The 23,237-nt window shown below is 51.6% G+C and overlaps 2 protein-coding genes across 2 annotated transcripts in view; one reads left to right on the forward strand and one right to left on the reverse strand.

Moving 5' to 3' along the window:
- The window catches only part of XPO7 (exportin 7), a 48,725-nt gene extending 32,061 nt beyond the window's left edge, over positions 1-16,664 (reverse strand). The window contains exon 1 of the mRNA XM_059831596.1: positions 16,638-16,664. Within this exon, the coding sequence (XP_059687579.1) occupies positions 16,638-16,655 (18 nt within the window). The 5' untranslated portion in view covers positions 16,656-16,664. The remainder of the gene's footprint in view (positions 1-16,637) is intronic.
- Positions 16,665-19,443: 2,779 nt separating this feature from the next.
- DOK2 (docking protein 2) lies at positions 19,444-22,812 on the forward strand. The gene is made up of 5 exons (XM_059831568.1): positions 19,444-19,506; positions 20,703-20,999; positions 21,139-21,247; positions 21,656-21,837; positions 21,910-22,812. The coding sequence occupies exons 1-5, from the start codon at positions 19,444-19,446 to the stop codon at positions 22,810-22,812; spliced, it is 1,554 nt and encodes a 517-aa protein (XP_059687551.1).
- Positions 22,813-23,237: the final 425 nt, after the last annotated feature.

The following is a 23,237-nucleotide window of genomic DNA, read 5'->3' on the forward strand; positions in this document are numbered from 1 at the left end:
AAAACTACCAGGCAGATTCTGTGTGCTCAAACAACTGGAAAATATTTGTCATAAACTGTGATCCAGGCAGATGGTTCCCCCCAGTGAAATCTTAGGTGTCCTAGTTAAAAAGTGGCTTCACAGATGGATATAAATATTCCCTCAGGTTCTCACTGCTAGATTAATAAGCAGGTATTTTCAACTGCTTTAGGGCTACATTCTAGGTTTCCAGGGGTAAAACATTACAAGCATACCATAACTTTTGTGCTTTGACTTCTGCGTCTGTAAGAAGGATAGCATCAGTTGCCTAACTTATTTTTGGAGGAGAGATTGTTATGCAAAAACCAAGCTACAGACAGGGTCAGCCGACGGATTCACGCACCACATCAGCACACAGCTGAACGCTTTCTTATACACAAGCGCAGCAATTCCACGCCAAAAGCACACAGAAGTTTTTGATGCTCTGCTGCCAAGATGATCATCGGATAAGACAGTGTTAGAAGAAACACAGAGAGGGACTCTCTGCAAAAATTCTTTTCCCTTGTACCATATTCCAGAGCTATGATTTTTTTTATTATTATTATTTTTTAATAGCTACCTCATGGAAAATGTTGCCCTGACAGCTTCATGACCTTAGAGAAATTAGAGAACTTTGCCAAGTGCCAGACAACAGTTCAACGTACAGTTTTGTTTTTGAGAAAGCCAAAACCCAAAAACTTAAGCTCCCCACCGAAAATCCTCAAAAACCTAAGATGAATATTATAAAACATTATTAACCATAAAGTATCACAAACCATATTAACTCCTGCTAAGCATTTGTCAGCACCTATAATTTCTCATTAAAAATCCACTTTCAGTTATTTAAAATCAGTTGGCAAAGTCTACATACAAGAAGGTGCCTGTTTACGTGTATCACCTTCAGCCCAAGGGCAAAACACCATTTCCTCCAAACCTCCAAAATCCATTTATCAATTTGGAAAGCTACCCTGACCATTCGGTCCATGTGTGTACAATGGACTGAATCCCTGGGAAGCAGCTCAGCCTGGCTCCACCACCCCGGCGGGACAGCGATGAATTGCAGCCCGTGGTCCCACACCGAACCGATGAACACTGATCCGAAGAGTGCAGTTTACAATTTTGGAAAAAAACACCTATTTTTAAGAGTTTTACACCACCCTGCATTAATCCTTCAAGAAGCTCAGGAATGGGGTTTCCCTACAATCAGCTTGCTTCACACCTCTGATAAACGCTAATTCCCCGCGACTGGTTGGGACTCGGTGGCAATAACCATGGCTCCTTTTGTGCGACGCTCTCCATGACAAAACACCCTTGTTTGTGCACACTGCGTGATCTGTGCCAGCCTTCTTGCAGACTACGGTTAGTTAACTCCCTCGGAGCTGCAGGAAACACACGACCTCCAAGAGTCAAACAAAACAACTCCAAAAAGCCAACTGCACCAACTAAATAGCCTGTCTGCTGCCCAAGAGATACAGCACACAAGGTCACCGTTAAATGCCCCATTAATGACACTGCAGCCATTAAAGCACAGTTCTCCTGTGAAAAAAAGAAATAAAAAAATCATACACATGGAAAAGCTAGTCCAAATTATCCAGGAGTGTGAGTCCAGCAACTCAATGGGGAATAAAAGTGCACTCTACTCATGTTAGATTAAGCCAACCATCCACACCAGGTTTTAAACGTATTTTTAATATCACATCTCTTACTGCGCAGTATCAGCTGTCCCGAGTCTCCCTGTCCAGACAATCCTCAAGCTAAAGTTCACTCGACACGTCTTCCTGACAGTATCCCCAGGTATGTAGCTGCAGAGGGGGCTGCGGGATGGAGAGACGTACCAAAGCCTACGAGGGCAACTCAGAGGGAAAGCTGAAGTCCAAACTTGGGAGTTTTCATCCATTATTCCTAGTTTGTGAATGGTCATTTTATTTTTTTAATTTAATGTGCTCAAATAGCTGAAAAAACACATTCATGATAAGCTGTAATCTGACCAAATAAATTTCTCTGATGAAAAACCTTTAGAAATCATTTTTAGGGTTGTCTCACCAATAAATTTCTTTCCTCCTCTTGTGCCCTAACTCGATTATCTCTCACACAGACACGCAGAGCAGCTGAGCTGCCCTGACACTGCATTCCAGGTTTGCAACGCTCAGTTTTCAGCACGTTTTAATATTGCCATGATGAGGGCAGCAGAATTCCCCTCCTCTCTGCCAATGGGGCAGAAATCAGCACTCAGCTTTGAAAGTCAGAGATGTTTGGGTGTTAGGAGTAGCAAGTAGGTGGGGATTATTTCACTACAGAGACTGGGCAATACCTACTCTTTTAACCAAGATAAAAAAAAAATACCATTTAGTGTAACGATTATGCAGGGCAAGAGCTCTGCATATCCTAGATAAGGACTAAAGCATGAGACAGCAGAGAATATGAAACAGGGCGACACTCTGGCATCCCACTTGTGCTGCACGCATGGGCTGTGTTACAGGATGGAAAGGTATGCGGCTGGTGAGCAGAGAAGAAAAATAGCACTGAAGACAATTATAACTGACCAAAACTTGTGTTCATCGCTCCTTTGAGAATAAACAGCTCTAAAAACTCTTTGTAAAAAGAAGAAACCAGTCCTTTGCACCTAGGGAAGGCAAGGAGGCGTCGATGAGGGCTCAGGGTAGCAGGGAGCCGGCGGGACGGGGACTTGGCAGCCGTGGGGCAGCGGTTGGGATGGCGTTTTAGGAGGCGAACTGCTGAGTCACGGGAGAGAGCCCCAAGTGTCCCACACCCCCTCCCACGCCGGCTCCCAGCCTTCCGAATCGCTCTTATCTGCTCCTCGCACGACAGCAATGAAATCCCAGGATTCTTCCCCAGTTGCACACACCATATCCTACTGACACATACTAGTATACCCAAAGTAGTTGACGTAGTAATAAAAAAAACCCCGCGTGCTCCAACCTCTCTCATACATCGCACTACGAAGGCTAAATGACAACCCGAAACACCAGTCATTTCCCAGCTAGGAGTATGTGTCTTAAATGCATACTGAAAAGCCTAAACTGCCACTGCATTTTTCACATAACCACCTCTCGACTCCAAGCTCAGCACAGATGACAATAATTTCACTTTTCCTCCTATGTGCACACATATTTTTTTCCCCTCCAAAGCCAAGACTCAAACAATGTCTATGCTTTTCCTGCCCATGAAGTGTGACAATTAATGCCTATTAATGGAAATCTGCATCCTATCTCAGCGTTCTTCTAAATCCAGCTTCCAAGCATGACATTTCATTATGTCACTGTCTACAAGCCTTAGACAATTTTTTTTGCAAACAGAAGTTGAGTAAGTTTGTGTCCCTAGGGAAAAAAAAAAAAAACAAAACTATCATATTTTTGATCCATCTCCCCAACCTGAAGTTCAGCCCTACTCTGCAAAGCACTGGAGGATAATGCAACACACCCTACATTGACCATTGTTTTGTATGCGGTAGAAATGTTTTTCAACACGGGAAAGTATATTTATCAGAAACCAGCAAACCTGACAAATGATTAGCAAAGCTTCCACTCCCCTTCCCCCTGAGGGCAACAAGCTCTGAAGGAAGTTTTGCTGCAGACCAATGTCCTACAGAAAGCAGTAGGCTCCTCTCCACCGGAGCCCTCCACAGAGCAAAGCTCTCTCCACCGCAGGCTACACAGTCCTGAGCAGGAATTGCCAATCCATTAGCCTCACATGAACTCTGCATCATATTGTTATTTCTTTAATAATATCAGTGAGAAGAAGTGAGTTTTCTTCCGTATAGGGCACCCCCTTTGTACAATCTTGGCCTCAGATGTTTGTCCACTGAAAACAGCTGTGAAGCTCAAAACATGGAAAAAAACCCAACTCATCAATCTCATTTATACTACAAGCTACAAATAAAACTCATCACTGTTCAGTGTTTTCCCTATGGTGAAGATAAACAATGTCTGATCATCTTTAAAATGATAAATACTGCAAGGAAAGTAACAGCTACCTAAAAGGAGTCTCCAGGGGATGGCTGTGGAATTGATCCTATATTACACGGTTGCTTAAGCAACGCTCTTTACATCCAAGGGCTGCAATAAGCTCTGGGCAGGTTTAGTTCAATAGAGTTTGACTTCGCCACGCTGACAGTTCCCATTTCAGAAAATTGAGGAAACGCACGCTGTGCTCGGCGTACTCAAGATGGCAGAGCCAGAAAGTAAGCAGGAGCGTACGCAGCCAGCCCCGATCGCTCGGGGGGGGGGAGCAGGCAAGCAATAACCCCACAAATTCAGACATCTAAAATGGAATATTGGGCTTAACAAGATCAATCCAAACTTTTCTGCTGCCTGGTCGTTCTTATCCTGAAGGATGCGCACTGCTGTAAATCCTCCAGGCACACATTGTTTCCAAGACATTCCTTCCTCCTGCCTTATGGTTATTGACTCCCTGAGCCACAGATCCTGCAACATGTTTAATACAGTTATTTTTGTCCCAAGCACATCCATCCATTTTAATATCCCCCAACTGATTCCCCCGTATGTTATAATCAAAGTCAGACTGTGCAAGCGCTGGGCAACTGCAGGGCAAGGAATGAGATGTTTATGTCCTTGCTCACCACGAGCATGCAACAGGCCCCAGAAGAAGAGCTACCCATGTACCTCCAGGATGTGGCATCATGACGGTGGGAAGAGACCATCACCCGTTTTTCCTTTCCCTTGAAGGTTTCATGTCTAAGGAATATCAATTTCTGTATTTGTCAGTAAATATACACACCCCTAACACACATGGTGTTAAGGCAAGTAACATGAGATGCAGTGCGCACTTCTCTAACGCAGCACCTGAAGCCTTGCCTTCGGTCCTACACTGGCACCGGGCTCCAGAGCTGCACAGCGCGTGCCAGCTTCTGCTCTTCAAAGCTGTAGACATTAGCTGGCTTTCCTCCGTTGCTCGCCGACTTTACAGCAAAACAGGGAGAAGGAAGATGCAGCATGCAGTCAGGACTCCGAAACACTGCGTTTTAACAAATGCAACCGTGCAACGAAGATGCATCGCAGCAGTCAAAGGGCCCTGGTGTTTTAAGTGACTAAGGCTCAGAGAATGCCTCAGGTCACCTGATGAACGTCAGGTATTTCAACCAAAAATAAAAAAGCTTTTAAGCTGAGCGATGCAACTATTAACTGCCAAGGACCAGGATGATGCACTTCATAAGTACTCACAGCTGTAAAAATCAAGGTCTCACGGCTCATCACCCTCATTTGTTAAGAGAATCTGAACAACAAATTGCTTATTTCCATTTACCTTACTAATAACAGAGAAAGCAAACCTACCTACACTCTTCCAGCACAGCTCAAAATTATTTATTGCAGTAGTATTTTCAGGCATCTCCCTGCATCTCCCGGGGAATCAATAAAGAGCTCTCATTTCTTTCTCCAAGATGAATGGTCTTCAAGCCCAGACGGAACAGGGCTGCCTTCAGGATTCAGCCCTGCCATTTTACTACGCAATGCTTTACAGCAACTCTACACAACACCCCACAAACACTTCAAATTAAGAATAACACTTCCCATAACTTAATACTGACAACAAAGAACCTCCTATGTTACACAAAGGAGTTTCTATCCCAAAGAGTTTAAACAGGAGGAACACGATACCCTTAGTAGGTGGTGAAACCGTCAAGAAACTCTTCAATACTCTAGTTGGGTACAAATAAATACCAGTGCATAATTTTATCAAGGCTTATCTCTATAAGGACAGCCATTTGTTCAGCTATCTGCTAAGAAATGAGAGAAAAGGCAAGGTAATGCTTGGCTTTCTTTTTTTTCTGTTTTTAAGCGAACAGTCCTGAAGCTAATTATTCCTTAGAGGCCAGTGGCAGTGAGAACAGATTAAGGGCTAAAACCTCCAAAAGAAACCTCTACATTTCTGCATCATCAGGACTTCCAGATGCTAGCAGAATCCATGTGCATACACCAACAGCCACAGAGTAAACTAAAAAGAGGTTTGACAATGCATCAGATTTTTTTTTTTATTTTTTTTAAAGAATGAAACAGATGCAGTGAAAATGGGAATCATCCCTGCTTTTGATGCTGGCCAGCTGGAAGTGTTTATTTCACCGTGACTGTGTTCTGGGTTTGCACTTCTTTCATGCAGCACGGAGTCTGATATAATGCCCAACTTGAACTGCTAATTGGAAGGTCTGACTCCTATGGAAAAAGGGTCGCGTATCTATTATCTTCTCTGAACATGACATGTAATTGTGCAGCATTACTCACCTGAATGCATAATTCAGTTAGAAGAGGAGGTTTGTTTTAGAACAAACAGGAAAAGTAAAACAAGAACAGAGATATGATGGCCCAAGGCACCCAGCTTCTGGAGTCGACAGGGATTAGACCATCAATGGAGGAAAAAGGGGGCAGGCTGGGAAGATGCACGTGGCTGTAAACGATGGCAGCTATTTCTTGCATGGGAAGTCTGCCAGCCATACTTGAGGAAAGGTGGAACTGAAAAAAGTCCGCTTGCCTTATTAAAAAAATTCTTTAAACGTTAGCTAAGTTCTGGAACAATAAATCATGTCTTGGTTTGACGAAACCGCCTCTACACCACGACAGATTCCTACTAAACTTAAGGCAACCATTCCTGAGTTCAATCCCCACCGATGCTCTTGAAGTAGTAATGAGAGATCCCTGGCGATGCAATACCCAGGAATGGATGAATTACTGAATTCTACCCCAAGAAAGTCCTCTCTCCTGGTGGGAGGACCCAGCAGGGCCCTAAGCAAGGACAGCAGCACAATTGGCCTGGTAACTGCAGCAAGCAAGTGCTCCTCCACTTTTGGGAATAAAAAAGGAGAGGCTGGAGCAGCACCAATACCTTTGCTAGAACAATGGGAGAATGAGTCACTCCTGTTGCTCTTTACCTTTTTATTTATATGCCACAGCTAATATACTGCTTCAGCAATTGCACTCTTCTAACCTCTCTTTCTCAGAACTGAACATTCTTTGTGCATCTGAGGGCTTTTCATTTGGCAAAGGTTGGCCATTTCCTAACCAGCAGCAACCAGGAAATTAGGAAACAGCAAGCACAACATACACAGGACCAACACAGTGTTGGATACACGGAGATGGGAAAGCTGCAACCATTTGGATGAGCTGAACCTTTCAAACTTTCTCCTACCTGTTGACAGCAACTACAGAACGTATTATAAAGATAAAGGAGTCCTGTCACGCAAATCAACGTTCCCCGTTTCAATAATGTGGGCACGCATTCCAGGTAGGTACCAAGGTCACTGCATTTCCTGCAGTAGACAGAAATGCTTTTCATATTATTAGGATTAACAGTACAACCTGGATACCTCTAGGTGTGAATACAATTCTAGAGGACAAACAGAATCGGACTTTGAGTATTCATCTAGTCTTAAAGACACCTCTGACATCCTAGATGGTTATTTTGGAAGGAGACAGCCTATGTTTTGTGCCTCAAAATTAGAAAATCGGGCAACAGGCACCACAGTTCTTTGCCTGTGCAGGTCCGTAAAGTCCAGACAGATTCAAAGCACTGCCACCTCATGATATGAGCAAGAACTGGAGCTACGGAACAACGCTCTTCTCTAATTGGTACTGTAAGCATTGTGGGGGATTATTTTTGATTTGTTTAGATAGCAGATAACCCCTGCAGGGTGCCACTTTGGAGCACCACACAAAAAACAGTAACACACCTTCTATTCTTCTGACAGTTTTAACTGAGTAATATTTTTTTCTTTGAACACTAGGAAGAACAGCTTATTTACAAAATGATCTGAATGAACTGAAAATTGCTTTTGAGGTCACAGATGCCCCTGCTTGCTTTGCATTTGGTTAAGAGGAGAAAAAAAAAAATAGTCTTCAGCATTGCCTCATCCCACCACATTCAGGACACGGAACAGAAGGTAAGGAGTCTCATGGCAGATACCAGAGCCTAGGGAGAAAAACTAAGGCAACTGCACTACTGGGCAAGCTAGCGGCAGTGAAGCAAGCTGGCTTTCAGATTTCTGGATCTCATCCTCTCTAACAGAGATAAGAAACAACTTTCAGGGCACTAGCTTTGCAGAACAAGCCAACTTCAGATGCAGCATCAATACCACACATCCAGGCACTGAGCGCAGTAAGCGTTTTACCCAAATGAGAATCAACTACCAAAAACCCCCACCTACTCAAAACCAAGCCCCACACACCGACAGGCCTGCACCAGGCATACGGCATGTGAATTTGTTGGAGACAGAAAGCTGTGCTCCAAGATGATGGCTCAGGAGAACACAGAAACCTTCCAAATACCCTGAAAACTCTGGAGGCACCTCTGATCGTATGATATACTAAAGCTACTACAGGACTGCTCAAACTCACCATCCAGAAACAGCAAAATAAAATAATTCAAGCGCTGCAAATCACCTTCAACTTACTGGTTAAACTATTGTTGGCTACAGACATTATCAAGTGCTAGAAGAGAAACCACAGAATTAGTATTTTCCAGTGCAACGTCCTTGGACTATAACTCCTGTAATCACTGTGTTCACAAACACTCTGAACTGGTGATAGAAGGGCACAGAGCTTTCAAATGGGAATTCAACCAAAACACTTAGATGATACAGCATTAACACCCATGTCCAATGGGAATATAGTAAACAGAGAATAATTAAGTCAGAATGATGGGCTGCGGAATAAACCACGTAAAAGGCGTGTTCAAGAACCATACGTTATAGAAAGTGCCACTGCAGGACAGACATAAATCCTTTGCAGATCTAGAGTTGTGAGTCCACGGGGTACACGGATGCAGAGCTCATTTTACTGACAATAGATAAAAAGGATGGAAAGGACTTAAAGATGATCATGAAGTGGAGGTATTTAGCAGAAAAATAGTGGCTATTGATTTTATAAACTGATCTTACAACACGAGAAAACACATAGTCTGCTGATAATCCTGCTACAAGATAGTGACTGAATGATCCATTTCTCAACTAAGAAAAATCTTTCTGATGATCTTACTTAATTGGTGATCAGATTTGTTGGACATCAGGTAGATAGACTGGAGCCAGAAGGCTTGTATGAGCTGCAGAAAATAGTACGTCAGATGGGCCAGTAATTCTGACCCTTTCCTTGCAATAGCAGGAGTCCTCACTGCTGAGACCACAAAGGCCAAAAGGTGTTACAACGACCAGATTTCTAGATCACCTGCTTCTGTGGATCTGACTCCTCAGCCCCATCAGATTCAGTTCAGGTTAAATAGCTGAGGATTGCTCTCTCCTTCCAAAGATATTCTCCCATCTCGAGAGACATGACTCCAAAGCTAGAGACAAACCTGGACAAGAGCAGGTTAAAGCCTGAGTTACAAAGCCAGAGCCCATTTCAGCTGTAGACAGAGATACGATGCTAATGAGCAGCACAGAAACATCCATGAAATGCTTCACAACCTTTGTGCCTTATACATCATTTTAACATCCCTAGAACGACATTATTTTAAATGCTACAGTTGGAAGGAAAAAGGCAATTATTAGCACCAGACAGTCCAGGCGCTCCAGGTTTCCCTACGGCTGCCCAATAAGGGCACCCGTAAGGATGTCAAAATACCACGTCACCTTGCACTTGTGTGCCACAAGCATAAGGAAAGCAGCAACAGCGTTTGTGCTGATCACCCAACACGATCCGAGACAAGTACAGGTGCTGTGCCAAGCGGGCATGGAATAAAACCAATACAAATTAAATAAAGAACAGAAAAGAAAGCAATGGCGACCGACCCGACCTTCACTTCCTGCTGCCTGGCTATGCCGATACACATGACAGATTTTCTTTCTAAACCTGCCGAAGTGGGAAAGAAATCTTCAACGCATCCCCATTCCCATTTGGAAAAAAAAAAAAAAATTCCTTTTACAGAACTCATCCAGTAACCAGAAGTTCCCCATTACAAAAAATCAAATTAAGATTCTGTTCAAACTAACAAAGCACTCAGCTGAAACAAAGCAGGTGAGGACAGAATTTCGCTGTCTGATTCTTGTAAACACCTTCTTGTTTGATTTTCTTGTTCTTGCGTTATTAATAAATTATACAAGAACACTGAACAATATGTTAAAAGGAGAACGGTAAACTTTAATTTAAAAAGTTCAGCTAGAAACCCACAATTACACTTTAAACTACCAAAATGCTGCAAGCAGAAAGAAGTCCTCTCACACTACATACACAGTTAGGGGAGAAAGCAGTCTGTTAAAAGATGAAATGTCGTTTTCTCATCTAGTGCTAAAACATAACTTTTTGCTCTCAAGCTGCGTGTTGATTTACATGCAAGACTTGTACCAGGTAAGTCCTGCTAAGCCAGACGGCCCCGCGAGCACACAGCATAATGTTTAACCAGCACTCGGGCTCCAGGTACTGCAGCGCGATACACAGCCTGGCACGGTACTCTCCTCTGCCCCATGCCTACCTGCAACATGGGTGAAATTGCAGAAGACGCAGCCAAACCAGCTGTAAACAACAGGAGAACGCATTACACAGTGCAATCACTGGTCAATTGCACCCAAAAATAGTTTAAATTGTCAAAGAGCTGCTAAAAAATACTTCTTGTTCACAGCATTCAGCTGTGGCATGTTATTTTTCTGAAGTGCAGCCTGGAGAACTACTTCTGATTTCCAGAGCAGGACAACAGGCAAAGGGTGAAGGAAGAGAAGGATCAGACTATCAAAGCACATTTATAAAGGAGATCTTGCATCACCCAATATTCAAAGTATGCCACCAGTAAGATGTCAAGCACCAGAACGTAAAGCTGATGTTTTATCCTGACCACACCAGGGCAACGAGCTTCCCACTGACAAACCATTACCGGAGTTAGCAGGGACCATGAATAAACTTCACGTTTTGTCCTTAATGAGAAACAAAAGCAAGAATGTCAAGCTTCTGCTGAGATATTTTCTGGGAGGTTTAGCAACTGTCCTCCAACAGTACCTTTTATTAGTTTGCTAGAACTAACACATACTAAAAATAACAAAGAAGAACACCACCATCGTCAACAACTGCGTGCACGGGGCCACACCAACCATCAAGTCAGCAAGTGACACATCCTTATGGTCTGGTCCAACTTTGAAGGTATAAGAAGCATTTAATTAAGACTCTTTCCTCTAAGAAGGTCTAAGCCCTATATTCCTTGCACAATCAAGAACGGGGAGAACCCAAAGCAAGCCAGAAATGACCTACCGCCTGCTAATTGCCCCATCAGTGGGCTCTGACTTAAGGTTATCAGAGATAGGAAGGCTGTGAGCAATACCTTATCATGTTCACACCTCGGTGTGTTCGACTCCTACATTTCCAGACGTTACACCAATCAGGTTTGACTGGAAAACTCCAGGTCGCCTTTTCCAAGACTGCAAACCCACTATTGAGAAAAAGCCAGCTGTGCCAAAGTTAGATGAGCAAAGAAATAACAAAACCCTTCTTGCAAATCAAAGCTGAAGATGCGTGGAGAGCTTCGCAGGGGCCAGGTGGCACCAGCGTTGCTATTGCACAAAAGGCCAAAGATGCACCAGCAAAATTATGTTGGGAAAAATGAGAGTAATCTCAGACACAGACAACACTGGTTACTCTTAGAAGAAAACACTAGATTCTTGCAACTAAGCCATGCAACCGTATCACCGGAAAAGCACCGCGAACTATTCATAAATGCCTGCTTGAAACCACAGCTTAGAAGCAGGAAGACAAAAATTACATTTTTGCTGGCAATTTTAAGTAGTAAAAATGTAACTTCTTGAACTTTGCTTTAGTAGGCCTGAGCCCTACAAACTCATAAAACACCACTGCACTGCCCAAAACCAAGGGCAACGAGACATTATCAACAGTAATAAAGTTCTTGAGGTACAGAGCATTCGGTGTTCTCTTAAAATGATGAAAATGAACAAATCCTCCTTAATTGTATTAGCGTTGGCTACCCGAGGAAACACAGCTCGGTCGCTAGAACAGGGAAAGGAGACCAGCTATCTGACAGCATGCTCACAGCCCCAACCTGGCCGCTCCTGCCCTTCTTTTACTGTCGTAGCGGACATGGGCACCCAGCTCATGCCAAACTGAGCTTTGCCTTCCCTTCATAATACAGAAATTTTGAGATCTTCAGGTGAACTATTACAGATGGGATTGTAAGCTAAACGCAGAGTAGCTCCAGCTCACTGAATTCAGCGACAAAATCTCCCATGGGCTTCAATGAGGCCAGGATTTCACCCCAAGCCCATCTCTCGGCAGGCTGCTAATGAGCGTGAAAATCCACAAGGAAGCCACCACGTTCTCCTTTCCCATCTGGGCTGCTTCAAAGCACCTTTGATCTGGAGGAGAGGCAGAGCATGTTGGGTCTGCTGCCAGTAGGTATGTATTGGACACCTTACCTGCTACCTGAGGGACCTCCAAAGTACACTCCAGATGTCAGCTGGGGGACCAGGAATAAACTGCTGGTGGTGGAGTCCCCAGAGCTGAAAGGCAGCGTCCGTTTTTTTTATGTCAAAGTTTGGCTGCAGAGATCTTGAGATACTGAACTGCAACTCTACACCTCCACTTTTCAGCTGAAATCCAACTCTCAACACCTTCTGCAACTTTGGTGCTGAGCATCCAAACAGCACCGTTTAAAAAAAGCGCATAACAAAAAAAAAAAAAAGAAAAAAAAGCCTAACTTGCAAAAGAAATGCTGCCAGCTCTGTTTTTAGTTGAACCAGTGTTTCCCCCTTCCCAGGTCCAGAGCACTCCCTTGGGCTATTCTGAGACAAACCCAAGTCCTTAATTAGAGCTTTCAGCGAGTCCAAAGACACACAGAAGGTAAAAGCTTGAACTAAAACAAATGAAAAAGTATTCTAAGCAATTTGTAGTTGGGCAGCGGGCTACATCGTGACTCTTTTACCAAGCAAGTGCAAGGTTACCGAGATATCAAATGGGAAACACGCATCTCAGTCTCCAGGTTTTCCTCTGGAGCAAGCTGAATGTTATAGATTTCTGGAGCCAAATTAGATTTTGTGTTTGAGCCAAAACAACATCCTTTAGAATACAGAAACACACAAGAAAAAAAAAAAATCAGCCCCTATTAGGGATGGAGAAGGAATTGCCCTAGGAAAGAGTCTCGAAAAAACAAGTCATGTCCCCCTCAGGACACGAGTGTGGCACAAAGGAGCCTCCAACTCCCCTTGTCCTTCCTTACACTCACACTGTGTGACGCGTTTCTGTGAATTACCAACACGTGGTGGACGTGACACAAGAATGCCTACCCAAACACACTTTTATATGATTTTTTTTTTCCCACTGAGCTTCCTCCACAATTGTATTGAGATGAAAGAAGTCACTTCTGTCTGCAGCCTGCCCTGGTGCATCTGGAGGCCCCAGCAGAACTGAACCTGCACAAACACACAACTGCTCCAAACACGGAAGTTTTCCAGCTTAGAGCAAAGCACTGTTAGCTCATTTAACAGTTAAAAAGATGGAAAACTCGGTGCCAATCTTTGGGATTTGAAACACCCAGTCCTGAACCCAAAATCAGATAGCATGGAAGCAAAAAAAGGGATGCAATTTCCTTTTTAGATGCCAGATTTCATATTTTTCTATTACAAGTAGCTGTCTCAGCACCTGTCTTGTTACCTTCTTGCTGACCCAAATTTCTTTCATTTCAACTTGGAGTCAAGCTACTGTGAACAGGCAATAATACACGTAGAAGTGACAGCAATTCTTTATCAGTGCAATGATTTTTTAAATTCAAGACAAACAAAACATTCAATACAGAAAGTCACAGAATTCCTCATCATCCTACAACAAACATGCTCCCACAGGAGTATTCACATTCAGTAAATGCATCCCATTTCAGGGCAGCAGCATGGGAAACATCTAAGGGGCCAGGAAAGCGGAAGAAAAACAAAGATGACATAAATCTGTTTCCAAGAGGGGGAACAACAAGGGGAAGGGGACTCATATTTGCCCACAAAGCTAATTGTAATGACATCCTCACTGCTTTCCTCTGGCCCTACTGCGAGCAAGTTTAAGTGATGCTTACAGAACTTGGAACAGACAGAAATATTAACTCAAAAGAAGGTTGTATGAGCTTTTTGAGAAGCAGAAAAGTTGGTGTACAGCAATTTGCTTTAAGACCGTAGGACTCCTTTTCAGCCATGCAAAATCATCTGATTCTCTGTGCTCCTGTATCAGTATCACTGCATCCTTTGTTTCCCGACGCTGAACAGTCCCCCCCTTGCAGAGCTGCTCAACAGGAAAGCACCACAGCTAGCTTTGACTACACGATTCCCACCAACAAAACTGGTGGGCTCACTCACAGTTTGCATAATGTCTATTTTTCAAAGACGAGAACATGATATTCTCTTTCATTACGGCCTTAAAAGTTTGTCTTTTATCCTTGCTGCTGCTCCATGTTGTAAAGCAAGTAACTTCAGCACAGATGCAGTCTATAAACAACGTTTTTGTGCTTGATCACGTATTAGCACACCAGGTACAACTCCAGGAAGTTCCATGTGAACACGTAACACCCAAACCGAAGCTCTTATGAAGCAGCAGCAAGACTTTACTAACCTGCTAAACTCTGCACACCTTTTGACAGCCGGTATTTATTTGCAAATCCCTGTTCCCATTAAAACAGAATCAACTCCCACAGCATATGCCATAAAAACAACTCTCTCAATTATTCACACTGGTAGTCAACATCACCCCGCGACGCCGAATAACTCAATAACCGTTCTGTTAAACGAACATGATGTTTGATAGGGGAGCCTGTGCAACTTAGCTCAAATCATGTTCAAAAGACTGGCGTTTTGGGCCATGGAAAGACCTCTCAGCAAAAATTTAATCTATTAATAAAAACGACTACTTCCCCCAGCCACAAAAATCTGCAATCAGTTTTGAAGAGAACCTCATGCTCTCCTTTCTGAAGGAAAGCTCCTCAGAGCTACCGCTTAATGTCTTTACCTGGAGCAGAGGAAAAAAAAGAGACAATAAAAAGCAAGCAAACCTCATCGAGTTACAGCACATAACAATTTTGTTAGCTATATTTGTCCTGTACAGGAACTGCACCAAACTGCAGGTGCCTTAACCGTATTTGCAAATCAGTTTTCCTCCAAGTGGAACATCTTCCAAGTCTCTGACGTTAAACTTTAACTAACCAAGTTGAACACAGCAACTGCAACCCTGATCTTACAGCTCAAACTTCCATTTGCTCAATTCAATATTTAACAAAGAAAAGCAGGGTACGAAGCACAGTTTTAAAGCAACAAGAGCAGCTGTTTCACCCGCCTTCAGTGTCAAACCACAGGCTCGCCAGCTAAGTTTGAAAGGTAGGGCTCGACTCATGGCAAGCGAATTCAGAGTTTCTTCAGTAAATTTAGAGCTTGTGAATTGTTTAATAATGCAGTAATTCCTCTCCTCCCCTGAGATTACCCAAGAGACATTTGCCAGCAACCTTGCCAGACAACCTGAGAGCTGCACGGCTCTATCCTGAGTTAATAAACTGCTCACCCTTGTGGTTCACAAGGGTATCATGTGAAGAATATATTTATTTAAAAGTTGCATAGATAATATGTAACTACCAGTGTCATTACAGTTTAGCCAGTCTTTTAGAAACCATGCAAATCCTGTGCAAGTTCAACTAAAACATTATGCAAAAAAACCCTCACCGTTTCCCCCAGCTGTGCCTGTTTTTTTTACTTTTTCTGTCAGTGACAGCACCGACTCTTCAGAGGGTTTTCCATCCTACCACGCAAGCCTGGCTTGGTTAAAGTCACTGTCACCTTTGATTTGCCTCCTGCCTCCTGTCCACGACAGCAATGTGCTTATCCACGCAGGGTTTTGTTTTTAACACCAACCAAAACAGTTTACCTAAACGCCAAGTCTCCCTCGCAGCTGGAAAATCGAACAAACGCGGCTGGGAAAAGCAAGGCTGCAAACCCCAAAGCTGGGCCGAGGGACGGCGGCTGCAGGGGCCAGGCTCCCGCACAGACAGCGGGAGGGGGGCGGCTGAGACGGGGCTCTGGCAGCGGGGGGTGCTGGAGCGGAGCCGGCTGTTCGTTTCCAAGGGGCGGGGGGGAACCGAGTTTCCTTTCCCCAAGTGTTTGCTACCGGCGTTGCTAAAAAACTGCACAGCGGCGGCGGGAGGAGGCAAAGGCCGCTCGGCCGGTAAACACCGTCGGCTGCAGCCGCTCTCCCCCGGTGGAGTCACCCTCCCGGCGGCCCTTCGCCCCGGGGAGGCCGGGCCGGGCCCGGCGGTGACACACGTCAAAGCCTGGAGCCGTCCGGGGCTCGCCGGCAGACACCGCCCGGGGTGGGGGGGGGGGGCCGCGCCGCCGGCCCAGCAAGGCCGCTCGCCCCCGCGCCCGCCATGCCAGTGCCCGCGCCCCGCCGCCGCCCGGCCCACACGCGGCGGAGGGCCGGGGCCGCGGGGGGAGACGGGGAGCCACGGCAGCGGCGGCACCTCCACCGCGCCGCGGGGCCTGCGGGGCCGCTGCCACCCCCGCCGCGCCGGGCCGGGCCGGGCCGGGCCTGGCCTCACCACGCCGGGCCGGGCCTACCCGCGCCCCCGCCGAGGCCCGGCCCCGCGGCAGGCCGGCCGGGCAGGGAGGGGAGGCGCGTCCCGCCCGGCCCCACGGGCGGCCCCGCGGCGCGGCCCCCCCTCACCTGCACATGATCCGCCATTTTGCTCCATTCATGCTCCGCTCCCTCCGCCTCCGCCGGGCCCGGCACGCGCCCGCCCCCCCCACGCGCCCGCGCGCACGCGCGACGGCCCCCGCCGACCGCTGCGCCTGCGCCGACCGCCCGACCCCGCCCCCGCCGGCGGCGCGCGCCGCGCCACGCCCCCCCGCCCCGCCCCGCTGCGCGCCCGCTGCGGCGCAGGTGACGTCACGACGGCGGCGACGCAGCGGAGGGAGGGGCGGCCTTTGTTGACATGGCGCTTAAAGGGGCCGCGCGTCCGGCGGGCCTCCGCGCCCCCCCGCTTCCGCAGCCCCCAGTGTCTCGCACCAGTGCTCCCAGTGCCCGCAGCAGTGTGCCCAGTGTCCTGCAGCCGTGTCCCCAGTTCCCCGCAGCAGTGCTCCCAGTGCCCCCCGCACCAGTGCTCCCAGTGTCCTGCAGCCATGTGCCCAGTTCCTTGCACCAGCGGCCCCCAGTTACCCCAGCCAGGGACAAGCCTGGTGCCCCAGCAGCCCCTGCACCAGTGCTCCCAGTCCCCAGCGCCAGTGTTCCCAGTGCTTCTGGTGCTCCCAGTGCCCAGCACCAGTGCTCCCAGTGCTTCTGGTGCTCCCAGTGCTCCCAGTGCTTCTGGTGCTCCCAGTGCCCAGCACCAGTGCTCCCAGTGCTTCTGGTGCTCCCAGTGCTCCCAGTGCCCAGCGCCAGTGTTCCCAGTGCTTCTGGTGCTCCCAGTGCCCAGCACCAGTGCTCCCAGTGCTCCCAGTGCCCAGCACCAGTGCTCCCAGTGCTTCTGGTGCTCCCAGTGCTCCCAGTGCCCAGCGCCAGTGTTCCCAGTGCTTCTGGTGCTCCCAGTGCCCAGCACCAGTGCTCCCAGTGCTCCCAGTGCCCAGCACCAGTGCTCCCAGTGCTTCTGGTGCTCCCAGTGCTCCCAGTGCCCAGCGCCAGTGTTCCCAGTGCTTCTGGTGCTCCCAGTGCCCAGCACCAGTGCTCCCAGTGCTTCTGGTGCTCCCAGTGCCCAGCTCCAGTGCTCCCAGTGCCCAGCACCAGTGCTCCCAGTGCTTCTGGTGCTCCCAGTGCTCCCAGTGCCCAGCACCAGTGTTCCCAGTGCTTCTGGTGCTCCCAGTGCCCAGCACCAGTGCTCCCAGTCTTTCTGGTGCTCCCAGTGCCCAGCACCAGTGCTCCCAGTCCTTCTAGCGCTCCCAGTGCCCAGCACCAGTGCTCCCAGTGCCCAGCACCAGTGCTCCCAGTCCTTCTAGCGCTCCCAGTGCCCAGCACCAGTGCTCCCAGTCCTTCTAGCGCTCCCAGTGCCCAGCACCAGTGCTCCCAGTCCTTCTAGCGCTCCCAGTGCCCAGCACCAGTGCTCCCAGTCCTTCTAGCGCTCCCAGTGCCCAGCACCAGTGCTCCCAGTCCTTCTAGCGCTCCCAGTGCCCAGCACCAGTGCTCCCAGTCCTTCTAGCGCTCCCAGTGCCCAGCACCAGTGCTCCCAGTCCTTCTAGCGCTCCCAGTGCCCAGCACCAGTGCTCCCAGTCCTTCTAGCGCTCCCAGTGCCCAGCACCAGTGCTCCCAGTCCTTCTAGCGCTCCCAGTGCCCAGCACCAGTGCTCCCAGTCCTTCTAGCGCTCCCAGTGCCCAGCACCAGTGCTCCCAGTCCTTCTAGCGCTCCCAGTGCCCAGCACTAGTGCTCCCAGTCCTTCTAGCGCTCCCAGTGCCCAGCACCAGTGCTCCCGGTGTCCCACAGCCACATCCCTCTGCCCAGTTCCTGCAGCAGTGGCCTCCAGTTACCCCAGCCTAGCACCGGTGCCCCAGCAGCCCCTGCACCAGTGCTCCCAGTTCCCCAGCCAGGGGCACGCCACGTGTCTCTGCCAGCCCTGGCCCAGTGCCGAGGCGGCAGCCGGGGCCGGGTGGTGCCGGCTCAGCCCCAGCGCTGCCGGCTCAGCTCCCGGCTGGACACCCAGCCCCGGCACCCTTGGGTGCCCCTTCGCAGCGGGAGGTCCCTGTGCGGGGGGGGGGCTGCGGACGTGGGGGCCTCTCCTGGCCTGAGGATGAAGCTTGAGGTGCCCATGGGTGCCCAACGCTGCCGGGTCCCCGTGCGCCGAGGGCTGCGGGGCTCTGCGGGCACCCAGGGCTGCGTCCACCGCCATGCACCGAGGGCTGCAGTGCTCCGGGTCCCCCCACGGCTGCACCCCGCGGTGCTCCACCAGCCCGGCTCCCTGTCCAGCCCCTGCCATCCCTGTCCCCGTCCCTGTCCCCATCCTGCAGCTCTGGCCACCAAACAACGCCCCGGCGCTGCCTGCAGCCTCAAACCTCTTCCTCCCTCCTCTGCGTTGCGGTCGCCTTCCTCAGCTCACCCCCTCACCGCCTTCCCAGCTGCGTTTCGGGGACAGGGGACTGCACTGCCTTACTGGGAGCACTGTTTTGGGCTGGGATGGCGGGTGATGCCTGGGAGCAGGCAGATCAGCAGAGCTGGGGGATCGTTACCCCAACGGAGAAGCCCTCGGAGCTGCCTCTAGACCCATTTCACAGATGAGGAAACTGAGGCATGGCCATGGCGGGGCTGGTCGGCGCCGGCTGCCCTTTATGGTAAGCTCACAGGCGCAGGAAGCCAGAGACCGCGCCGCGTGAGCGTAGGAAACAGAAGAGCCCGACCGCACGTCACATGCTGACACGGCACGACCTGGTGCGACAGCTGCGCTGCGGCGGTGCAGTGGCGTGCGGCTGGGACAGGACCCCCCTGGAGCCGTGGGGCAGGGGGGGACAGCGGCGGAGGGGCAGCGCAGGAGGATGCTGGTGGCTGGAGGATGGAGGAGGCGGTGGTGAAGCAGGGTGTGCTCTACCTCCAGCTGCAGCAGACCTTCGGGAAGGTGAGGAGGTGGCAGGGGGCTGCTCGGTCCCCAGGGAAGACCCACGGGGGGGCTCGGCTGAGCTGGACACGGGGGTACAGGGGGGTTGCGTCCACAGGGAACGGGATGCTCCCACCCGTTGGCTCCCCAACCATCCATCGGCTCGCCGCCAGCACGTCGGGCCAGTGGGGCCGGGCAGGGGGATGGAAGGTGCTGGGGACACTTTGCAAAGAGAGCCCCCCCGCAGGCGGACCCCCCGGCGGAGGCTCTGCCGAGCGGGCCAGAGCCCTGGCACAGACCGCTGCAACCCCCGGAGCCTCGTTGGCTTCAGCGGCTGATAATGGCCGGCGTTTAGCAACGGCTCCCGCCAGCACCGCTCTTGTGCAAGGAGGGGAAGGAGCCGCCCGGGCATCTCCGGCTCCGTGCCCGGGCAGGAGGCAGAGCCGAGTCTTGCTCAAAATTCCGCGGGCAGGGTGGGCGTGAGGCAGGGCGGCAGGCAGGGCATCGCCTTCCTGCAGCGAGGCAGCCGCCGCCACGCACGATGCCTGTGACCGCAGAGGACGGGGCAGAGGCCACCCCCGCGGCGCGTCCCAGAAACACGCTCCAGCAAACGGGTGCCACGTTTCGGCAAAGCCTGCCGGGCCCGGCAGGTCCCCGGTGCAGGGAGCTACTGTGGAGGATGCTCCGATTTTGGTGCAAGACTTCCCCTCCCGCCGCTTCCCCTCTGCCGGAGCCGGTGCCTCCCACGCACGGTGTGCAGTGAATTGCTCGGAGGGCGAGTCGGGAATCTCTGAAAAGTTGGTGTTTTCAGGGAAGACGGAGCAATCGAGGAGCTGAAAGTCCTTCGGCAGTGGGGCGGCTGTTGGCAGAGTTTTTGGGTGCTGCAGGGTGGGGAGAGGCACGGTGCCGGGTGAGGCTGGGACGCTCCCTGCTCCTCTTTGCGTCGCAGGGATGCGTGGCTGGGAAAGCATGCCTTGCTGGTGACACTGTGTGTCGGGGATGCTTTATCCCCATGCTGCCCAGTTTAACTCCCCCCACGCTTCCGCCAGCCCGCATGGGGAGGGTAAGAGACCCTGCCCAGACCATGGAGGGGTTTGCACTGATGTCCTGCCCCGGGCTCGCGCATGATCCCAAGGGGATGAAAACCCATGGAAGGGTGAAAGCAGAGCTGGCCAATGCAGGGTTTTCCCTCCTCTCACTGCTTCTCCCCACGGCAGAAATGGAGGAAGTTCTGGGGCATCTTGTACCGGGAAAGCTCCTGCTCCACCGCCCTCCTGGAGCTCTTCGAGGGCTCGGTGCCACCGGCCGCCGAGAAGCTGCGGAAGGGTGAGGGCAGCAAGCGGCTGATCAAGCTGAGCGACTGCGTGCACGTAGCAGAGGTGAGCAGCGATGCCGGCTGCCCCAAGGAGACCGTCCCCTTCCTGCTGGAGACCACCGACAAGCGGTACCTCTTGGCCACTGACAGCACCCAGGCTGCCGGCTGGATCCAGAAGCTGTGCGAGTTGGCCTTCCCGGTACGCACCGGACAGGGATAACCGGGGCACGGGAGACAGCAGGATCCGTGCGGGGGAATCTCGGGGGTTTGCTGCAATGGGGGAGGCAGGGGGGATGCCGTGCACGGCCCTCGCTCACCGGCTGCTCTTTCCCGGGCAGAGGAGCAGGGAGGAGCGGGCAGCAGGCAAGGATGGTCAGCAGAGCTCGCTGGGCACTGACGGCGAGTTCTCCATGGAGGAAAACTCCCTCTACAGCTCCCGGGGCAAAGGTAGGCACCGGGATGTGGGGAAGGGGCAGTGGAGCTGGGTTTGCTTGCACAGGAGGCAGCGCGTGTCCCGCAGCATCTCATCACCCCCCTTCCCGAGGCACCTCGGCCAGTTTTCTGCCAGGGAGCAGCCCCCGCCGCAGCTATGTGCAGGCAGTGTGGTGGAAAGTCTCCTCCTGAAATAGCCTCTTCCTGCTCTGCGGTTTGGCAGGGCTGGGTTTCGCTGCGCTATCGGGCTGCTCCTGCACGGCCGGAGCCCTCGAGCCCTTATCAGCCGGACACCGCTTTCCCGCTGCCCCGGCTGCGGCAGGTCACGAGCCCCATGGCACCTCTCTGGGGCGGCAGATGCAGCTCTGCTCTTGCAGCAAGGAGCTCTTGCATGTGTCAAATGCCATCCTCTTTTGCCCCCAGCTGGCTTGGAGCAGGCGTTCGAAGTGACGGTGAGGGCCACCGAGTCCTCCGAGCGCTGCCGGCTCTGGGGCCGGTACATCCTGCGAGCCGGCGAGGAGGCGCTGGAGCTGCTGGATTTCCAGACCTTGGAGATCATCTACAGCTGGCCCTACCACTTCCTGCGGCGCTTCGGGCGGGATAAGGTAAGGGGTACACCGGGAAGGGTGGGCTGGTGGTGGGCTGCCGCACAGGGACCTGATCCTGTCCCTCCCCAGGTGACCTTCTCCTTCGAGGCCGGCCGGCGCTGTGCATCTGGAGAAGGCAACTTTGAGTTTGAGACCAGGCAAGGCAACGAGATCTTCCAGGCGATTGAGTCGGCCATCAGCGTGCATCGGGGCCGGGGGGCCGAAGAGCCGCGGTGGGGTAGCCCTGGGGACGATGCCTCCCGGCCGCTCGGCCATGCCAAGACGCCCAGCTGGGCGCAGGGGCACGAGGAGCCCGGTGGCACCAAGTGCCCCTCACTGGAGCCCAACCGGGAGGGGAAGGTGCCGAAAGCCAAGCCGGTGATGCCCCCCAGCAGCTGCCTGGGGGCTGGGGAGCCGTCGGGTGCCTTCCTGCCCTCCCGCGGTGCCGAGTGCCCCTATGCCGAGCCCTGCAACTCCCTCCACCGGGGAAACCCCCCAGTGCTGGAGAAGGGCCGGAGGCAGGATGCTCCGGCCAAGGCAGCTGTTGAATCCGAGTACGCCGTCCCCTTCGACACCATTGCCAAGAACTTCGTGGCTCTCAAGTTCAGCAGCCTGGTCCGTCGCCCCGAGGAGGTCCCCGACCCCCTCTACGACAGCATCAGAGAGGCGGGGGAACAAGCGGGCAAGCAGCCCCCGTCGCGCCCCACCACTGCCAAACCTGACCACATCTATGACGAGCCCGAGGGTCTGTCCGCTCACACTGTCTACGATGAGCCCGAGGAGGTGAAGGGGGAGGCGTGGAGGCTGCAGGCGGCCCCGGAGGAGCCCGCCGGGCACGAGTACCCCTACAACCCACAGCGGGACGACTACGCGGTGCCGAAGAGACCTGTCCCTCTCCGGCAACCCTTCCTGCTGCAGGGCAAGGAGTGGCTGGGGGACACCGAGTACGACAATGTGGCCCTCAAGTTTGCAAAGAAGAGGAACCTGCAGTGAGCAGGATGGGGAAGGAGAGGAGGAGAGGACACCCCCCCGTCTCGTGGCTGGCAGACCCCCCCAGTCGGACACCCCCCGCCGCGCCAGAGCTGAGACCCCCCCAGCTCAGCGCACCCATGGCTGGCGGGGACGGGGCGAAGCGCTCCCCTGCGCTCGGGCATCCCTCCGGAGCGGCGGGTCCCATCTGGCCAGCGGCGGGGGACATCTGGCCAGCGGCGGGGCACATCTGGCCAGCGGCGGGGCACATCTGGCCAGCTGCGGGGCCGGCAGGCGGATTGCGCCCGCTGGAGGGCAGCGTGCGCCCGCCGTACGGGCAGGGCAGGCAGTGCCGGGCAGGGAGGGCTGCCTCCCGCAGCCCCCCGCCGCGCCTCCGGCCTTGGAGCACCCCCAGACTCGCACCCCGCAGCCTCGGGGACTCCTGCGGA

This window comes from Gavia stellata, chromosome 31 (assembly GCF_030936135.1).
Source record: "Gavia stellata isolate bGavSte3 chromosome 31, bGavSte3.hap2, whole genome shotgun sequence".
NCBI lineage: Eukaryota > Metazoa > Chordata > Aves > Gaviiformes > Gaviidae > Gavia > Gavia stellata.